The 17714-nt window shown below is 35.9% G+C and overlaps 1 protein-coding gene and 1 long non-coding RNA gene across 2 annotated transcripts in view; one reads left to right on the forward strand and one right to left on the reverse strand.

The window, feature by feature from the left end:
* Positions 1–3768: 3768 nt before the first annotated feature.
* Positions 3769–17714, reverse strand: part of STAT4 (signal transducer and activator of transcription 4) — a 104844-nt gene continuing 90898 nt past the window's right edge. The window contains exons 16-25 of the mRNA XM_006921295.2: positions 14813–14896; positions 13246–13344; positions 10643–10778; positions 8873–8922; positions 8127–8221; positions 7689–7825; positions 7173–7364; positions 5623–5689; positions 5165–5273; positions 3769–4108 (exon numbers count right to left, since the gene is read on the reverse strand). Of these exons, the coding sequence (XP_006921357.1) occupies positions 4082–4108; positions 5165–5273; positions 5623–5689; positions 7173–7364; positions 7689–7825; positions 8127–8221; positions 8873–8922; positions 10643–10778; positions 13246–13344; positions 14813–14896 (996 nt within the window). The 3' untranslated portion in view covers positions 3769–4081. The remainder of the gene's footprint in view (positions 4109–5164; positions 5274–5622; positions 5690–7172; positions 7365–7688; positions 7826–8126; positions 8222–8872; positions 8923–10642; positions 10779–13245; positions 13345–14812; positions 14897–17714) is intronic.
* On the forward strand, positions 5164–7097 carry LOC112470389. The gene is made up of 3 exons (XR_003042976.1): positions 5164–5287; positions 6341–6376; positions 6849–7097. It is a non-coding gene; the product is annotated as an uncharacterized LOC112470389 (long non-coding RNA).

Raw genomic sequence — 17714 nt, forward strand, 5'->3', positions numbered from 1 at the left:
CTGGTCTTGCCTCCCTTCTTACCCGTCTTGTCCCACTTTCTCTGTGCTTCACTATGCTCTCCTCCCCAGGCCCTCTTCCTATTCCTCAATTACCCCAAGCTTTCACCTGCCTAGGTCCTATATATATATACTGTTCTTTTGGGATGGTAGCTCCTCATTCTTCAGGTCCTCAAGTCATATGCCATCTCCTCAGACAGACCTTCATTAACCACTTCTTCCATTTACATTTATATTCTTAAATATGTCACACTTTTATTCTTCACAGCACTTATTAAATCTGTCCTTTATTATTTGCTTGTCTACTTTTATCTCTCCTCACAACAGGAGTTACTTGGAGCTGTTACAGCCTGTCTCATTTTTGTTCCATGAGAGAATTAAGCCTAATGCCCCAAGGTACCTGTTTATGAATCACCTTCTCTCCTATATATCTAGAATGGCACAACTTACCATCCTTGGGACACTGAGAAAACAGTCAAGCAAATCACTTTCTTGTGGTTTAGATGGGAAACTTTGGTTGAGAAAGGTAATGCTTGATACAGAGTAGTCAATAATATTTTTTAGATGAGTGAATAACATCATTGACCAACACTGTGATCAGGAATCATAGGTTAATCCCACCCTTCAGAACTCAGCACTGGCACAAATGGGCTAGAGTTGAGAAGGAGAAGAGCGTGTTTATTCTGAACAACTCCCCTAAAGGATTTTAATGAGAGCACCATTCTTCTTCTACCTCTAACCTCTCTCCCCAATCTCCACCCTGCCTCTGGGATTTTTTCCATGTGAGGCAGTTGATAAGACTTCTAGGTGAATGATTGTCAAGTCTAAAGTAAGAATATGTTGTATAGGATTTTTAGCGGGGGCAGGAGCAGTAAAGGCTATGAGTTTAATGAGAGGGACTTAAGGGAAATTTCAGGTAGGTAGATGTCTGGGATGTTTGGCACACATGAGATACTTAAAGGAAAGTTAGAGTAAGCTAATAATCAAACAATATAATTCCAGAGCATTTCTACACAGTTTGGAGAGAGGTAAAGTAGAGAGGAAGTCCTGTGATGTTTGAACCATAGCAAGCATGTCTTCTTGGTTAATCAGTTTGAAAAGTAATATTGCGGACTGTTTATGATTTTAGAGTTTGGAGGCATTATAAAGGGAGTTCTAGTTTAGTCTTGCAGGTAGGCCAAAGGAGCAAAGGAGCAAAGGAAAGAAGGGAACTAATTGCTGTCCTCTGTGTGTTCAAAACACCAAGTCATTACCAAGTATTTATTAAAAGGTAGATTGTGCTAGATCCTAGGGATATAACTGTGAACAAAGCCTTCTTGGTTTCTGTATATAACAGAGATTGCTTAGAGTTAAATGAAGAAGATGGCTGATATGCATTTACAATAAAGCCGATAAAGACTGTGCTAGGGGGTCTAGAGGATATGGAGCAGGTACGATGTAACCTGAGCCATACATATGTGCTCGTGTGTGTGTGTGTGTGTGTGTGTGACATGAAGCCTTTCCAGAGCCCAAAGGATGTGCAAGTGTTATCTAGGTGACTAGATATAGATGAGATGGTTTTGGAGAATGGAGAGGATATAGCACAGAGAAGTGAAATGAGTATGGACCATCAAAGAAACTGAAAGTAGTTCAGTCAATCTTTTGCATATATGTTTTGGAGGACGAGAAGTGTTGGGGAGAAGTGATGAGACATGAGATGAGAGATGAGTTGAAGAGTAAGAAGAGACTAAAAAATGACTTTGTAAAGATCTGTTAAGAATTATGGTCTTCATCCAGAACTGGGATTCTTAATATTTTTTGTGCCATGGACCCTTTGGGTAGTTAGATGAAACCTATAAACTCCTTCAAAAAAATAATGTTTTCAGTTGAATAAAATAAAAGACCTAGGATTAAAAAGGAAACTACACTGAAATGCAGATATCAAAATATTGAAACCAATTTTGTGACTTAAGTGCTTCTTTATTAATGGCATTAAATAAGATCTAGTAATGGGTCTGATGAATGCAATTTTAAAATTGTTCTTAGCATAGCAATATTTTAAGATAACTGTAACAACTGTAATGTGACAAAAATATGGTGTAGGTTATGGTTTGTTGCCCATATACCTAATTGAAGGAAATTCTAAGTTACAGCCAGAATTTTATGAAAGTAAAATTCTAACTATTGCCATCTAAATTCACGAACCTCCAGAATTCTGTCCATACTCTCCAGACAGGAACTGCTAATTGGAACATTATAAGCCATTTGAAGATTTTAAGCAGGGAGTGAAATAATCCAATTTGCTTTAAATAGAGCCCTCTGTCTACATCGGAAGCCACATGGAATTTTTGTTGTATTTACTGTAATGGATGTTGCAGAGAATGTCTTTCATCGTGTTTTTTTTAGTGTCCTCTTTGTGAGGATTCTGGTTGAAATGTTCTATGTCTTATAGTAGTAGTTATACAACTGAATGGGTTTGTTAGGAAAAGGTGGATTTTACTGTCTGTAAATTATACTTCAATAAGCCAGACTTTAAAAAATGCAGTCAGCCCATTCAATGTTCTCATGGCCAATTTGAAACAATTAAAAAGATTATATGTCAGAAATTGGAGTGCACGTGTACAGAGTCCAGTTTACTAAGTCTGGACTGCAATTATCTACTATTAGAGCATAGCAGTTGGATGGTTTGACCCCTATTTCTGTTCCTTCTACTACAAGGTGCACGTGGGCCTCCTGAACCATGTAAGGTAAAGAAAAATCTCTTGGGCTTGCAGAGTTATACTCACTCTTTATAGTTCTTTGGGGGACTTTCCTTGCTACCTTGAGACTTTGAGGAAATACACTGGCAGCTGTCTTTCTTCAGCATTTATTCCAGATAAAGTTATCGATATTCAGTATAATTGGTCAAAGTGATTCTTTACAAGAATTTGAAAAGGGTTCAGTAAAATGGACATCTGAGATTGGTGTAGGATAGGTGAGGGGAAAAAGGAAAATATGGTTACTATTTTGAAAATCTATATTATGTTTCATTTAATGCTGCTTATTTGCTACTAATTTGGCAGAAAAAAATTATTCTAGGGTATAGAGGAGATTGATAGGATGGAAGCTCTCTAAGGGAGAAGGCAGTTTATGTTAAAATCTTTTTTACCCTTTGAATTCTTTTTCCATCAAACATTGGCCTTTCCCTGTTTGTCTTGCCTGGGGGACAGAAAATCAGTTAGAGAGGAGTTCCCACAGGGCACCCGTCATCTCTCATTGCAGTCAGGGCTCACCTTGGATACAAGCCTCAGGATTTTTCACCAGTAGGTCATGGCATGTGCCTAGTTATTATGACTTCCTTACCTGGCTCAGCAGCTTTCCTAGGGCCTGGTGGACATAGAGAGCTCCCCAGGTCCTAGCACTTGGGGACCCCACTAAGGGCAACAGCTGGGCAATGGTACTAAGCATCCAGTATGACCCATAATATCAGATATCACCAGGAATGACTCTGAGTCCCTCCCCCTAATAAGAAGTATTCCTGGCAGTGATACCAGCATCTGTGAACTCAAAAGTTGGGACATTGTTGACATGGCAATCAAGAGGCTTCCTAATTCACCCCTGGACACCCTGGAATTGCTGCTGTTAATGCCCCATCACTTACATGTTGTGTCTAGTGTGATAACCCTTACCTGCTAGAGCTCAGGACACTGGCTTATTTGGCTTTTCCCTCAGGCTGTCCTGCTGGTTTTTGAGTAATGTAGTTGTACCTGTTATTTTTGACCTATTCTGAAATCTTAACACTTGAACCTTCTAGAACCGAAATCATAAGTAACTTGTGAGAAACAAAATCAGAAATGAAATAAATACATACAAATGAGTCTTTAGTTAATATTATATTAACACTTGGTTTCTCAAAGTGTCTTATCTTGCAAGTTTATCTGAAGCTTTGGTTTTTAGCATTTCAATCACAACACTTTCAATTGTGGGTGTCATGCCAGTGAGAGGAGAGCTTCAGACTTCAACCATTTACTGGAAACCGGTATATACAAAGTTGAATTGTTGGCAAAGACCAGTCTTTAAACATTTTCCTTTGCTTCCTTCTTTTGAGTGTCATGAGTTTATTCTGTCATTCAGCAGAATAAGGAGACTTCATCTAAAATTGAAAAATGAAAATGACCTTTGAAGAAACTATTATTTTACAAATAAATCACTATTTTAGGTAAACATCCTCTCATATACTAAATACTCCATAATCATTCTGCCAATTATCTACTAAGTATTCACAACAGTAATAGGGATTGATCAGTCTAAAATAAAAGGCACTTTTTAAGTAGATGAAAACTGTTTTAAGAGGTCCTACTCATCCTGCCAAAAATGTAATGAGGAAGTGGTTGTAAAATGTTGCAAAAGTTCTCTCACAGCTGAATGATTTAAGGACAACTAACATCGAAATAAGCTATCCAAGGACAGTATGGATTTTCCATCCCTGGAAGTCTTCAAGAGAAGGACTAAAAACCACTTGATTTACAGCCAGATAGAAATCTCTTGGGGCGGGAGTCCCTTCAAGATTCTATTATTCTAATATATGTTCATCCTCATGTAAATTGAGGGTTGGATCTGCTTGATGGCACTGGGGTTTAAGAACAGATAAAAGGCTTCCTAAATCCGATAACTGCATTTACAATTATGACTCAGTTCTCAGAAAAGTATTATTATACTGCTGCTGATTGTTATTCAGATACTACTTAAGGAGACTCCTGGGACTAATAATGCAAGTAACAATCAAAAAACAAAACAAAACAAAAAAAACCCCTGGAATTTGTGGTGCCTCAACTGCTAAAATTAATATTAAACTAGGCTTATGAATATTGACTAATATGTGTTGTCTGCTAAAGTGGAGAGAGTGGTAGGGGTTGGTGGGGCCGATAGTGGAAGTAGGAATGAAGTGTATTAGAGTCGAATTCAGGAATATTTTGCCCTGTGGTGACTTGTGATGAAAAGAATTTAAAGCAGTTCAAATAAGTGAAGGTGTCTGCTCTCAATGCAGATAAGATTAGCAACACACAGGACTATACGGACATCCCTTGTGTTATGCTAATGAATTTGTTTTCTCACTGCCCAGGCAGAACTTCAGCCCCTTTGGTTCACACACTACCTCTGCTTCATTAGGAATGCCCTTGACCAGCAATGGAAAAGAAAGGGAACATACTGCAGTTTCAATTGCTGTGGGACTCAGGTTTTCTCTCAGCACTGCATATACACCTGGAGACATGGGAAGAAGGTCTGATGGAGACTGTGGCTCAGTTGAATCACTTCGGCTTAAAGAGATAAGGTAAATATTGAAAAGGATTTAAAAATTACAGCTGGTGACAACTTATTGTCTCAGGAATTCATTTCTAGGGCTTTATCTGTTTATGACTCTGAGATTTCCAACTTCATCATTTGCTGTCACAACATTAAGCCTACTATGGAATATATGGCATATAAAAGGACAACTTTATAATTCCAATCATGATAGACTGTGTGTCCTGAAGACTAGCTTTATGTATTAAAAGGAATGGAACATTGAACATTAAAATGCTTTACTCTCAGTTAAATTTCCTATAAGAAAGCTTTCTTTTGATAAATTCAATAATAAATATTTTATATGTGACTAAGATTACTTACATGGTTGAGATGGGGATAAAAACAGAAGGAACATAACCTTTGTCTCCCCTTTCTGTTGGTCTTGAGACTGGAAAAGAAAGGCACAATGTTGGAAAAAAATGTTACCAATACTATTGATAAAATTAGAAAAAAGTCTAGAAAGAAATATGTAATGCTAAAAAGAAGAGAGATAATAAAATTGCTTAGCGAGTCACAAAAATTTTTAGTTGACTAGATGAAACAGTATTCTAGATGAGCATAAAGTGTGCAAGAAGAGAAAAGCAAATCTTTTGGCAGGCCCGATCTGACTTTACACATTAATGTCTCTAAAATGTGTGAGAAAAATTGAGAACCCAACTATATTACTGGCTTCTATGTGATTGTCAGGACTGATTTGTTCATGTGTTGGGGGATTTATGGTAACTCAACTCTTTTCATTAAAACTGACACCAATCATAATCTTGTATTTACACAAATTTTTGAAGCACAGACATCAGTGTTATTAAAAGTACTACTGTACTATAGCAACAGTTATGTACCAACCTCACCCTCGAAACATTCCCCAAATTTCTCTGGTATACTACATTGAACTTGTGCTTGGTTGTAATTTGGACCAACTGTAATTTTTCATCTGTAATTTGTTTCATTGGCATTCGTTGTTTCATTTGATCAGTTGTAGAGATACTTAAAAGCCACAGGGATTTTTTTTGTTATTGTTTTGTTTGTTTGTTTGTTTCAGAAGGGGATGAAGTAGAGTGGCAGCAAGTCACCCGCTGTAAGTGACATATATAAGGTATTCCACATGATGGTACTCATAGATTTAGTTGCTGTAGATGAACATTTTAATGGATCATATATACTTTCATTAAAGAAATAGAATGGTGGATTTATATTACAATTATGTAACTAATTTCATGAATGTTCTTTCATGTATTCAATAGCTATTTACCAAATTCCTCTTTGGCCAGGTATTATTTTAGGTCCTTAACATTCAGCCAGGAAAGGCAGGCATGTCAAGCCTTGTTATTGGTAGGCTAGGAGATGGGAGATGTTACACAGACCCCCTGGCAAATGAACAATACTGAGTTGTGAGACTACAATAAGATAAAACTATAAAGCTTATAAACCCTGGGCTTCTTTTACAAAAACAAACAAACGAACAAACAAAAACTCCCCCAAAAAACAGGCTTGCTTGACTTTTAACAGCTTTCTAATCATTACCTTCACTTTCTTTTCTTCTCTCCCAGTCACAGAAGTGAAATCAGAACCATAGAAGGAAGGAGGAAACCAAAACCCTCCAAGTGGCTATGAGCGGTCCCCATGGCCCTGGTGAACTCTGGTTCCAGCTACTCTACTCACTCCTAACTACTCTGCTAGAGTTAGACAGCCCTGGCCATTCCTTTAAATGGACCGTTGACACACCACTTTTTTCCAAAGGCTTTGACCGCCACATACCTCTTGGATCTTTCAATGATCAAAGTAAACATAGAAAGAAACTTCATTTACTTTATTTCAATATGACGTTATCTTCCAAAATCTTAAGGAAAAAAAGCACACAGAAAGAACCTAACCTTCGCAAGGCTGGGAGCTGTAGTGTTTACCGAAGGCTTTGTCTTTGGGAATGTCAGGATATAGGTACTTCAGAGGGTTTTCAGGAATGTTTTCAGCCATAATAACCTTGTAGTCTCGAAGGATGTCAGCGAATGGCAGAGCAGACAACCGGCCTTTATTGTAGGGTTCCACAGAGTGGAATCTCACTTCTCCTGGAAAAACAGAAAGCAGGGGGATATTCATGTTCCTGCAGGCATCCTTTGGGGCCATTTTTCCTGCCCTCATGAAGTCACTGATTACAAAACAATGCCAGCCCTTTTCTACAGTCTGGACAGTACAGATTGCCACATGATAGAGGACACCCATACGGTCTATGAGAAATTCACGGTATCCCATTCTGGCACAACTGTAATAATTAATATTCAAACCCATTGAACATATGGGAAACAGAACACACCACGCATTTCTAAAAACTGAAACTTGATTAGCTAAACTTGATATTAATCTCACAAGAATAAACAATAGTGAGCACGTACCATTTTCAGAGTGGTCCACCCAGGTGAAAGTTATTCCTCCAAGGTGGCTTTCACTGAATCTTAACAAAAAAGTTCCAGGCATTTTGTCCTTTAGCAAGAGTCGTTCCTTCTCCTTGCTAACAAAGCCCATGACATACCTAAAAATAGAACAGTGCATAGTTTTATCTGAGCAAAGCCTGTAATTTATTGCATTTACATTTAATTCATTCACAAAGAACAGACTTAAATTTGTTTTGAGTATAACCAATGTCAATGGTGCCTGAAATACTCTTATATAGATTAAAGTAAATATCAATATTCTATGAAGAATATAAGAAACTACAACTATTTCCCCCAATGACACTAAACATGCTTGAAAAGAAAAGAAAACGAAAAAACACAACAGCATAAAAATAAGAACCTAATGAACTCATATGGAAAATATAACCAGTAACTCACCCATCAATCCAAAGGGGAAGAATGTGTTTCTTAATTAGATCTAATATTGCTTCAAGCCATGTCCAAAAGGTAAATGATTTACCAGGTAAGTGTTCCTATTGGAATAGACAAACATATTAGGACAATGACTATTTCAATAATTATGTTGATATAATAATTTGAGTTCCTCTTTTTCAGTGAAATATTTCCTTTAAATGAGACAACACTTTAGAATTTCTTTTTAAAATAACCTTATTCAGGAAGTCACCAAAATCCTAGACTATGATTTGGAGACTTAAAAAGGAGCACTATTACATTTTCACCCATCAGATCTACAATATAAAAAATAATAAAGCCAATCTTGTCAAGGACTGGAGAATATATGCTCTCATTTCTATAAATTCAGACAAGTTTTCTAGATGGCAATTTGGTGATGTGTATTGAAAGCTTTAACTATTCCTTTAACACTTTGCTCAGCAATATTTTAGGATTTTTATCTGAAGGAAATGTTTAGATAAATATAAAAAGGTATATACAAGATTCTAATTGCAACATTTAAAAAAATAGCCAATATTGGAAAAATGTCAATATCCAACTGGTAGTTCATAATGTATTTCTTAAATCTTAAAACAGACGTACCTTTCCAAATTAAATGCATGCTGCCATTGATATTAAAAGACTACCGACTTTTGTCAGGTAGAAAAGAAGGAATGCTATTTTTTTAAAAAAAGATTATATAAATGATGTCTCCCTTCCCTTGTTTGTACCTTGCAGAACTTGGCCCAGGTGAGATGACCGTCACTGTAGCTAGTTTGGACTAAAATGAAAGAAAAGAATGAGATTTTTATCAAACAATTAGCCTCTTCAATTTGGTGCTTAATTTAGATTTTCTCTTCCCCCCTCTTCTTTCAAGCATTTCTTAAGCACCTGCTATGTGTTTACAGTGTACTTACTGCTAGAAACAATAATAATATATCATAAAATATATTATTTATTCTTTTCCACAGAGGAAGTCAAGATAGTTTTAGGAAGAGAGTGAGTGTCTAGGACCAGCAGTAGTGGAAACGTGTGTGATTTGGTTAAGAATGGATAGGAGAAAGAGGAGGCCACTTCAGTAGCAAGAATAATAAAGGATGAAGCATAGTGGACATGATTATGGCTTATAAAGGCAGCCTAATGTTGGAGAATAAACATTATAAAATCACTTTGTATAAATTAGATGTATCCAGATTACCAGGAGTCTTGACCATTACATGAAAAGAATGGATGAAGATTCACTGGGCAATAAGGGACCATTGACTTTTGATCCAGGGAAGTGAAAGGATACAAGAGTTTCTATCTAAATTTCTAAAGAAATTATACTCATAAGAATACTTTGATAAAGATCTGAAAGGATATGGTGGCTATCTATGCTACATTTTTAAAAGCTTTATTCACTCGTTAAAAAATATTTATTGAATTCCTACTACTGCAGTATAGAAATTAAATAAGGATCAAAAAGGATACTTACATTAGTACATTTTATAATATTCCCAAAGCTCTGATCTATTTAAATTTGTATTGATCAGATAATGGCTACAAATGGCAACCCAGCATCACCTGGTTAAGTCAAACTTAACCAAATCACACATGTTTCCAATATTGCTGCTCAAATGCATCTTTGTCCCTACTTTAACTAGAACTGTATACAAATCTCATTTTAACTCTTTTTGGTGCTAAATGTGTTCATCCCAGAATTGTCAAAATATAGATATCTTTTAAAATTCTTTTAGAAAAAGCTTACATTATAGTCACTCCAAGGAGTACCAATGACTCTATATTACAAAGTTTAGAAACATCAAAACCAAAGTTTTTGTTTTTGTTTTTTTCAGATAAGGGAGAGTTTATAAAGGAGAATGTTTGAGTAGTACAGGATTTAGCATCCTGTCACCATATATTTGATCCCTTTTATCCTATCTACTTCCCTTCTCCCTCCTTCCCCTTATCCTCTGGTTGAAGTTTTCTTGATACATAGAATTAAGGATTACCTGGGTGGTTTTTAATTTCTATTAAATTTTCTGGCCCTGGAATCAGCTACTTTCTATTTGGTTAATGACCATTGTGATATTAATATGAGAGATCAAGGCACCATTCATTATAAGACTTCACATTATATTCAATGGAAATGCATAAAAACACCCTAGAGACTGAAGTGTGAAATGAAATGGAAGTGAGGCTTTAGCCATGGGCAGGCCTGGCCTGTGTCTTGGCTCTGCTATGAACTAGCCATGCAGCTGTGGCAAGTTACTTAACCTCTGAACTTGAGTATCCTCATCTGTAAAATGGATCATTTTGCCTTAAATAATCATTGTTCACCCTTAAAAAACTTTTGTAAGAAAAAATATATAGCATTTAGTCCTTGTGCCTGCCATTATAGTAGGAACTCAATAAATTGTGATGATCATTGCTATTATTAATAGTAGTAATATCACCCTGGCTTTCTAAAACACTTGAGTACCAAAAGCAGGGGCAAGTCATCCATGTATATGAGCTCTCACCTGTAAGCTTCTCTGCCAGCATATTGAGTTGATCTGAGTTGAGGCCACGGCCGACATATGATGAAAACTGCCAGCTCATCACTTCTAGGAGTTGACTTAAAGTGGCAGATGGAGGATTATTAAAGAAAACCAAGTTCTGAAATAGAGTTATAATGATTATATTTATTAATCACATTGAACACAGTAGAATTCAATATATAGGATTTCTGATTTAACTCTTTAGGCCAACCTAAGTGAACAATACAGATTGTCTCATCTCCGTTGTGCTTTTTAATTAAGATTGATTTTGTCTTTTCCTAAATAGTTCCTTTTTCCTTCGGTCTACTATAATATATGGCTCCATCTTATCCTTGAAAAAAAATCATTAGGCATCTCTTTAACTAATCCTCTCCCTGACTCCAGACTATGGACTATCAACTCCTATAAGTGTTTAACATTGTCTAACAAATAATTGGACAGATATTCTTTTCTGAAATAATATTAATCTTAAACAAAACTTATATTATGTTATTTAATTGGTTTATCATGGATTGGTACAAGCTATACCTTGATCAGACAAAGCGTCCCAAAGTACAAAAACAGTTAAGTCCCAGGCTAAGGAAGATGATCCTACAATATGAATTTATAATTAACCTACAATATGAATTTATAATTTATAATTAACCATAATTCAAAATTAACTTTTGTTCTGTGGATAGTAGTGGTCTTTTCTTATTTTGCTTTAGACAAGAGAATCTTTTGTATGATCAACTCCAAAAAAAGACTGTTTGTACCAGAAACTGGGTCAACAATAGTGGAACAGATAACTTCATCTCAGATTACTGCAAAAACCAGGAAAGATGTTCTAAGAAGAAAAGAAAGGAAATAATTGAGAAATCTAGTTCATTATAGGGAGAAGGTTTTGGTGACCATGAACTAAGCAGGGCAGCAAGAAATGGAACCAATCCAAGAGAGTTCAGAAGGTGAGAATAAAACAAGACAGCATCTAATAGAGTGGGAGATAAGAAGGGGAGGAACAGAGAGAAAGAATTTCTAGAGAGGCAGTTTTCCTTGAACCTGAGAATTGTGTCTGAATAAATGACCAAAAATAATAGAGTATACTCATGGTCTAGGAGCTTGAGTTTCGATGCAGAGTAAAATTAAGAGAAACCGCAGTTATTTGTTATGTTGGACTCTTTAAGTAGGCTGTGCATCTGTGTTTTAGAAGCTGTATATGATCTACATCTCCAGATTCCTCATTCAGGAGCAGAACAGAATCTGGGATGTATAATAACTTTGGTAGCTTTCTTATAAAAGAAAGATGCAGCAGAAGCTAAGTGCAGAAACATTGCACTCTGGGGCTAGAGGACAAAGAAGTATCCCATCTTCTCTCCTGCATCTTAAAATTGGATAAAAAGCTCTGAACGTTTGTAGCTCCTAATGGGGAATGACATTTAATTTCAAGGATGTTGGCTGTTCTTGGCTTTAAAGACCAGATGACTTCTCTACTGAGTTCTGTTCCTCTCACTGCTGTATGTGACCTTAAAGGAAGCGAGGCACAATGCACTCCATGCAGCCTTCCTCTGCAGTTAATCTGTCTCTAAATGCCAGGGCACCGGAAGATTAGAAAGAATAGGGCTGAGTCATTTCCCATGTTGTTTCCTTATTAGGTACATTAAATAAAGGGGAAAGAGCACTTAGAGATGGCTCATTATGTCTGTTCCTATTGCTGGGTACTAAGGTAAAAAAAATTCTTCCCTTGAGAAGGAACATTTACTTTGAATCAAGAAGAAATGTTATTTACATCTGACCTATTTTCTCTAGACCTTGGTGGTTTCCAGGACAACACACTGAGGTTTGGTAAGAGGGAGCAAGGGGAAATGCTGACTCATCTTTTTTGCCACTCCCTTCCCTGGTTGTCTTTTAAGAAGAACATCTATTCTCTGCTTGCTTGAACATCTATTCTCTGTAACTTCAGGTCAAATTTTGATCAATGTCTCAACCACCAGATGGCAACAAAATCCAATTTGAGCCTAGAATGGATTAAATCTATATAATCAACTTCGATGAGTTAAATCTACAATCAACTTGAAAATTTGTACAATCAGAGTGTAGTTAGGCAAGACTGATGACTATTCTAGTCATTTATTTGGAAACCAATTCACTATCTCTGTCGAAGAGCCTGTGTGGGAGATGTGGCCAAGGTTGAGGTTGGTAAACACAGCAGTCAGTTATCAAATTCTACAGCAAGGAGTCTCCCCACAACCCAGTTAGCAGAGCCACAGGATGACCCTAGAACTCTCTCTGATGCACATATTTGGAAGCTGATCAGACTCTCTGTCTGTCATTTTTGACAGCTAGAATTCTCTCGGGGTCCAAGTACATTTGAACATAATACTTTAACTATTACATGAGAGAGGAATCTTATAGGTAGATATATTGGAGTTCTGGAATAAAACAATCCACAAAGACATGCCCAAATTTTATTTACATATGGGTATTCATACATACATATATATATGTCTTATAAAATATATATGTATCTTTCAATGCAGATGGGTTTTGTTGACAATAAAACAAACCAAATAGCATTAAAGGAGGAGAGATACGAATAGATACTCTACCTGACAGTCATTGGTTGACACGTTGTACCAAATAATGGATGCCCAAGCATTAGGTAACTGACTGACATTGGAAATCATCACCACAGGTAATGAGCTGGTCTGGTTTTAAAAAAAAAAAGCATAGTTATTACAGGTAGCTGCACCTTAAATGGACCCTCTACCCAACAGGGCTATCTCAAACGAATCTCACTCCTCCAACCCTGGTATCCATACTGCCCTGGTCACTAAAATGATTTGTGTAGGCACGGGAACTTTCTGTGAATATATCAGTCAAGGTACTGGGAGGAAAGAAGTTATAGAAAAGGTATCCTTTCAAAAGTGCTCAGTCAGCTTCTCCAATATCTTCCCTGACTTTGTATAAATATTTATACTTTCTTATATCACAGACTGCCTACAATGCAAGTCATTAGAGCTTGTATTGATTTAGCGACTGTCTTCAAGTTACACTAAAGAACCTAAATGGATCAATATGTTAAAATTATGATCTAGCATTTAATTAATGTCAGTACTAGACATGGGAGTTTTAATTGTAGAAGATGGAGAGGTAAGCAATTTGGAATACAAAGCATTATGGGAGATAGAGCTGCCTGGTCTGTTGTTGTAGAACTGACTTAATACTATTGGTACTGTAGTTTTCAACCTTATGGAATAAATAAATTTTCACAGACTAGACTGGGAAATTTAGCAACTGTTATTAGTCTCTACTCAATAACAAAGTTTAGAGAGCTATAGAGAGTAAAATAGCCACTTGAGGAACTTAATAATTCATGGAAACACAAGTTTAGGGAAAAGAGATATGGGAGAAATCCATGGAAGATTTTATAAACATGTTTACATTCATTAACATAAAAGAGCAAAGGTAGAACTCTAAAATAATATGCTACTAATAAGATCATATCCAGGATATCTGAAATTGTGTTTATTTGTTCATGCACTCATTCATTCATTTACTCAATTAATGCTGAGCATCCACTATGTGGCAAGCACTGTGCTTGGAGTGAGAAATGAGGCATGATGCCCTGCCTTCAGGGAGCTCGTAGTCAATCACATTCAATTTTACCTCAAAGTTTCTTATTCCTTCTTTGAGTTCAGTGGTGAATGTTGTAAGAGGATCAAAACAATGTACTGTTAATGCTCCTATCATTTGTCTTTACTAATTACATTAGAAAAAACATTTCTGAAAGATTTTTATGTACAAGTTAAGTTTTTGAAAATATATCACTGCATTACATGATTCAAGGATACTTATTCCTCTTCAGGCTTTTCGCTGAGTATCCATGACTCGGGAAATCCCAGAAAACAAATGAACTACAATCTAGCCAACAAATTATTCAATATATGTGTATATTGAATTCATAATACCCATGAGATTTTACCATTCATATTTAACCAGAATAGTATATATCGACTAATTAGTGAATATTTGTCATATTGATTTTCTAAATTAAAACAAAAATAAGGAATGGGAATTATGAAAACCTAGAAAAGACTGAGCTTTCATCTACAAATGTTGACCAGTTCCTGAAAATGTTATAAGCAAATAGTAGATGTTTCTTGAAACACCTACCTCCAAATCTATAGTCAGGCCATAGAGACAGATCTGTGTTTCAAAGGTTATGGAATGAAGCTCTTCAGTCACCATATGACAGCCCTACGAAAGAAAGAAAGAAGTTTTTATCTTACAAATGCAAACTTGCTATCTATTTTTAGGCCTGCTTCTTTATAAAAATCAATAAATTCTTAGAGTATATGACCCCAACCTTCCCTAGGATGGAACATTTCCTTTTATTTAAAAAATTATTTAGAGTATGCAGAGACTTTGAGAAATCTTCATTTCCACAAACAGAATTATTTTAAGTCTCAAAACAATATAACTTATGGCTTTTAAAATCCCAGCATATTTTCATCATTTGAAATTCAGAGAAATTGTTCTTTTTTTTTTAATTTTTGAAAATCAGTCTTTTGACGTACCAACTCTTAATAAAAGCAAGCCATATATGTGTAGATACAACAGAAACAACTCAGTGTCATAATGAATTTGTTTAAAAAGAAAGCAAGGTTTCTTTCTTGTTAAACATGGTGGAAAACGTATTTTCCTCTGCTCCCTCCAGAAACTTCAATAACATAATAGCAGGAGTTTTGTTTACTTTCTAATAAAATAAAACTTTAATCTAGATCTTAGTGAGAGGTAGGGGGGAATATGGAGTGAGGGTGACAATAAGGTGCCAACTGCCTCAGAACCAAGGGTCTGAAGCCTTTGAGCCCCTGAGGCTGGAAAGTGAAGAGGGCTGAACAGGAGGAGCAGTTATGAGACCAAGTGCATGCAATTGGGTCCCATCTCTCTCCCATCCTGGAAGGGGTAGGAGGTTTATTTAGTCTCTGGATTTGAACCAGAAGAACTAAAGAAGCTCTCTGAATTTTGGATACAAAGTCAAACTGAGGACAAAGGCGAGGTGCTGTGCTGGAGAGAGGAAGACCCTGTAAACGTGTACAGGGAAGTTCATGCCCCTTCCTCTCTGTTTGACATCCCTAGGAAAGAGATCCAGGAAGTGGACTAGACCTAGGGAGACAATTTTATAAATATTGCCTTTGGGGGTCCCCCAATGAGATAGCCAGATCCTAATAATTGCCCTTCAGTCTACAATTCCCACCATTCACTTCCAGTTCTTAGCGCCCTTCTCTTAAACATAAACAGTAAGCTAATGATCATCCAACATTTGACGAAACTTCTCACATGAAACACATATATAAAAATCAACAACAAAGCATTCAGAAAAGAAGAGATAACACAAAAGCAAACAAAGAGTTGAAAAAGATGATAACAAAAAACACTCAGTTTTATACATCAACTCAACAAATAAATTGGCAAATCAACCAATTAGAATGCGTGGACATTGGACACTGATTTGTATAAACCAACCATAAAGAGATCTTTTTGAGACAGTGGAGAAATTTGAAAAAGCAATTGAGTTTTATTAAGAAAGATTTTAAAAATTATTATTTTCATTTTTTTGTGATAAGCGTGTTGTGGTTAAGTTTTTAAAATTCCTTACCTTCTAGATAAGAGATACCAGTGAGTAAGATGCTGTACCACCTGGGATTTAAGTACTCCAGAAAAAAATGTGTGTGTATCTTATTTCACACACATAAGATAGGCAAAATGTGAATCATTGTTGAAGCTGGGTGGTGTATAAATGAAGGTTTATTGTGTTTCTCTCTCTACTTTTGTATATATTTGTATGTGTGTGTGTGTATCATTACAGAGTTCTTAGAGATGTTTAAAAACTTTATTAATATTCTCACAGATGTAACAAATATATTACATCAGTGAAACAAGAAAAGGATACGATCAAAAGAGACATTCAGAAAATAATAATGAATAATTAAAATATAATAAGATAAGTAGACAAGTCAGTAGAAGGACTGGAACTGGGGTGAAGGAAATGTTCCAGAAAGTAAAACAAAAAACAAAGAAATAAAAAATAAGATAGAAAAGATAACAAAGAATTAATACACAAATTCTAATAACACAGAAGTTCAGAAAGAGAACAGAAAAAATGAAATAGAGGAAATATCAAAGGCATAACCCATTGATAACTCTTACACACTGTCAATAGAAGTTGGTACAATCACTTTGGAAAATAATTTCTCAAAATCTAATAAAGTAGAAGATGCACTCCCTAAGATGATGGTGAAAGGAGAAAATACTCCAAAAAACAGAAAACAGTTGGGCAACAGGATCAGAGGTCAGCCGGGCCAGACTGAAGCAAGAGATGGAGGGTTCCCAGAGAGATGTCGCCAAGAAGAAAAAGAAACTCATATTGACCTGTTTAACCAAATTGCAAGGAGTTCTCAAGTTCTGAAGGAAGTTTGGGGCTACATTTGTGACAGGTACATAAAACAAATTGCTCAAATAAAAAAAAATTGAGGCAACTAATCAATACAGGGGAAACTAAAAGTAATCTAAGAATAGAAATACAATCATATTGTTATATGGCTCAGTTGTTAACAATTTTTATAATCATAGTAATGTAAACATTGAATATATTAACTAAATCAAAATATGTTATATAATAATATTGTGAAAATGGAGGGGAAATTTATATGTATGGAAAGCTAGGATAAGAGAACCAAAGCTTAATCTTTTATAGAAAGAATTCAAGAGGTAAATGTGAAAAAAAAATCAAGAAATATCAGTACGATATGAGCGTGACATTTACAGCTCAAAAAATGATCACCTCTGGGGAGTGGGCTTGGAGTAGAAAGGAGTGGAACAGAAATTGCTGTTTTTCCCTGACGAAATTTTACAGCATCTTGTTATGTGCCAGCAGCACTGTCATCATCTAAGAGTTTGTTAGAAAAACAGGATCTCTGACTTCACCACAAGCCTACTGAATCCTGGGTGGAATTTGTGAGAAAATTATTCTCAATGTGGTATATCCACATTGTGTTTAGTCTCAAAAGGGATG

Source organism: Pteropus alecto, unplaced genomic scaffold, assembly GCF_000325575.1.
Source record: "Pteropus alecto unplaced genomic scaffold, ASM32557v1 scaffold3, whole genome shotgun sequence".
NCBI lineage: Eukaryota > Metazoa > Chordata > Mammalia > Chiroptera > Pteropodidae > Pteropus > Pteropus alecto.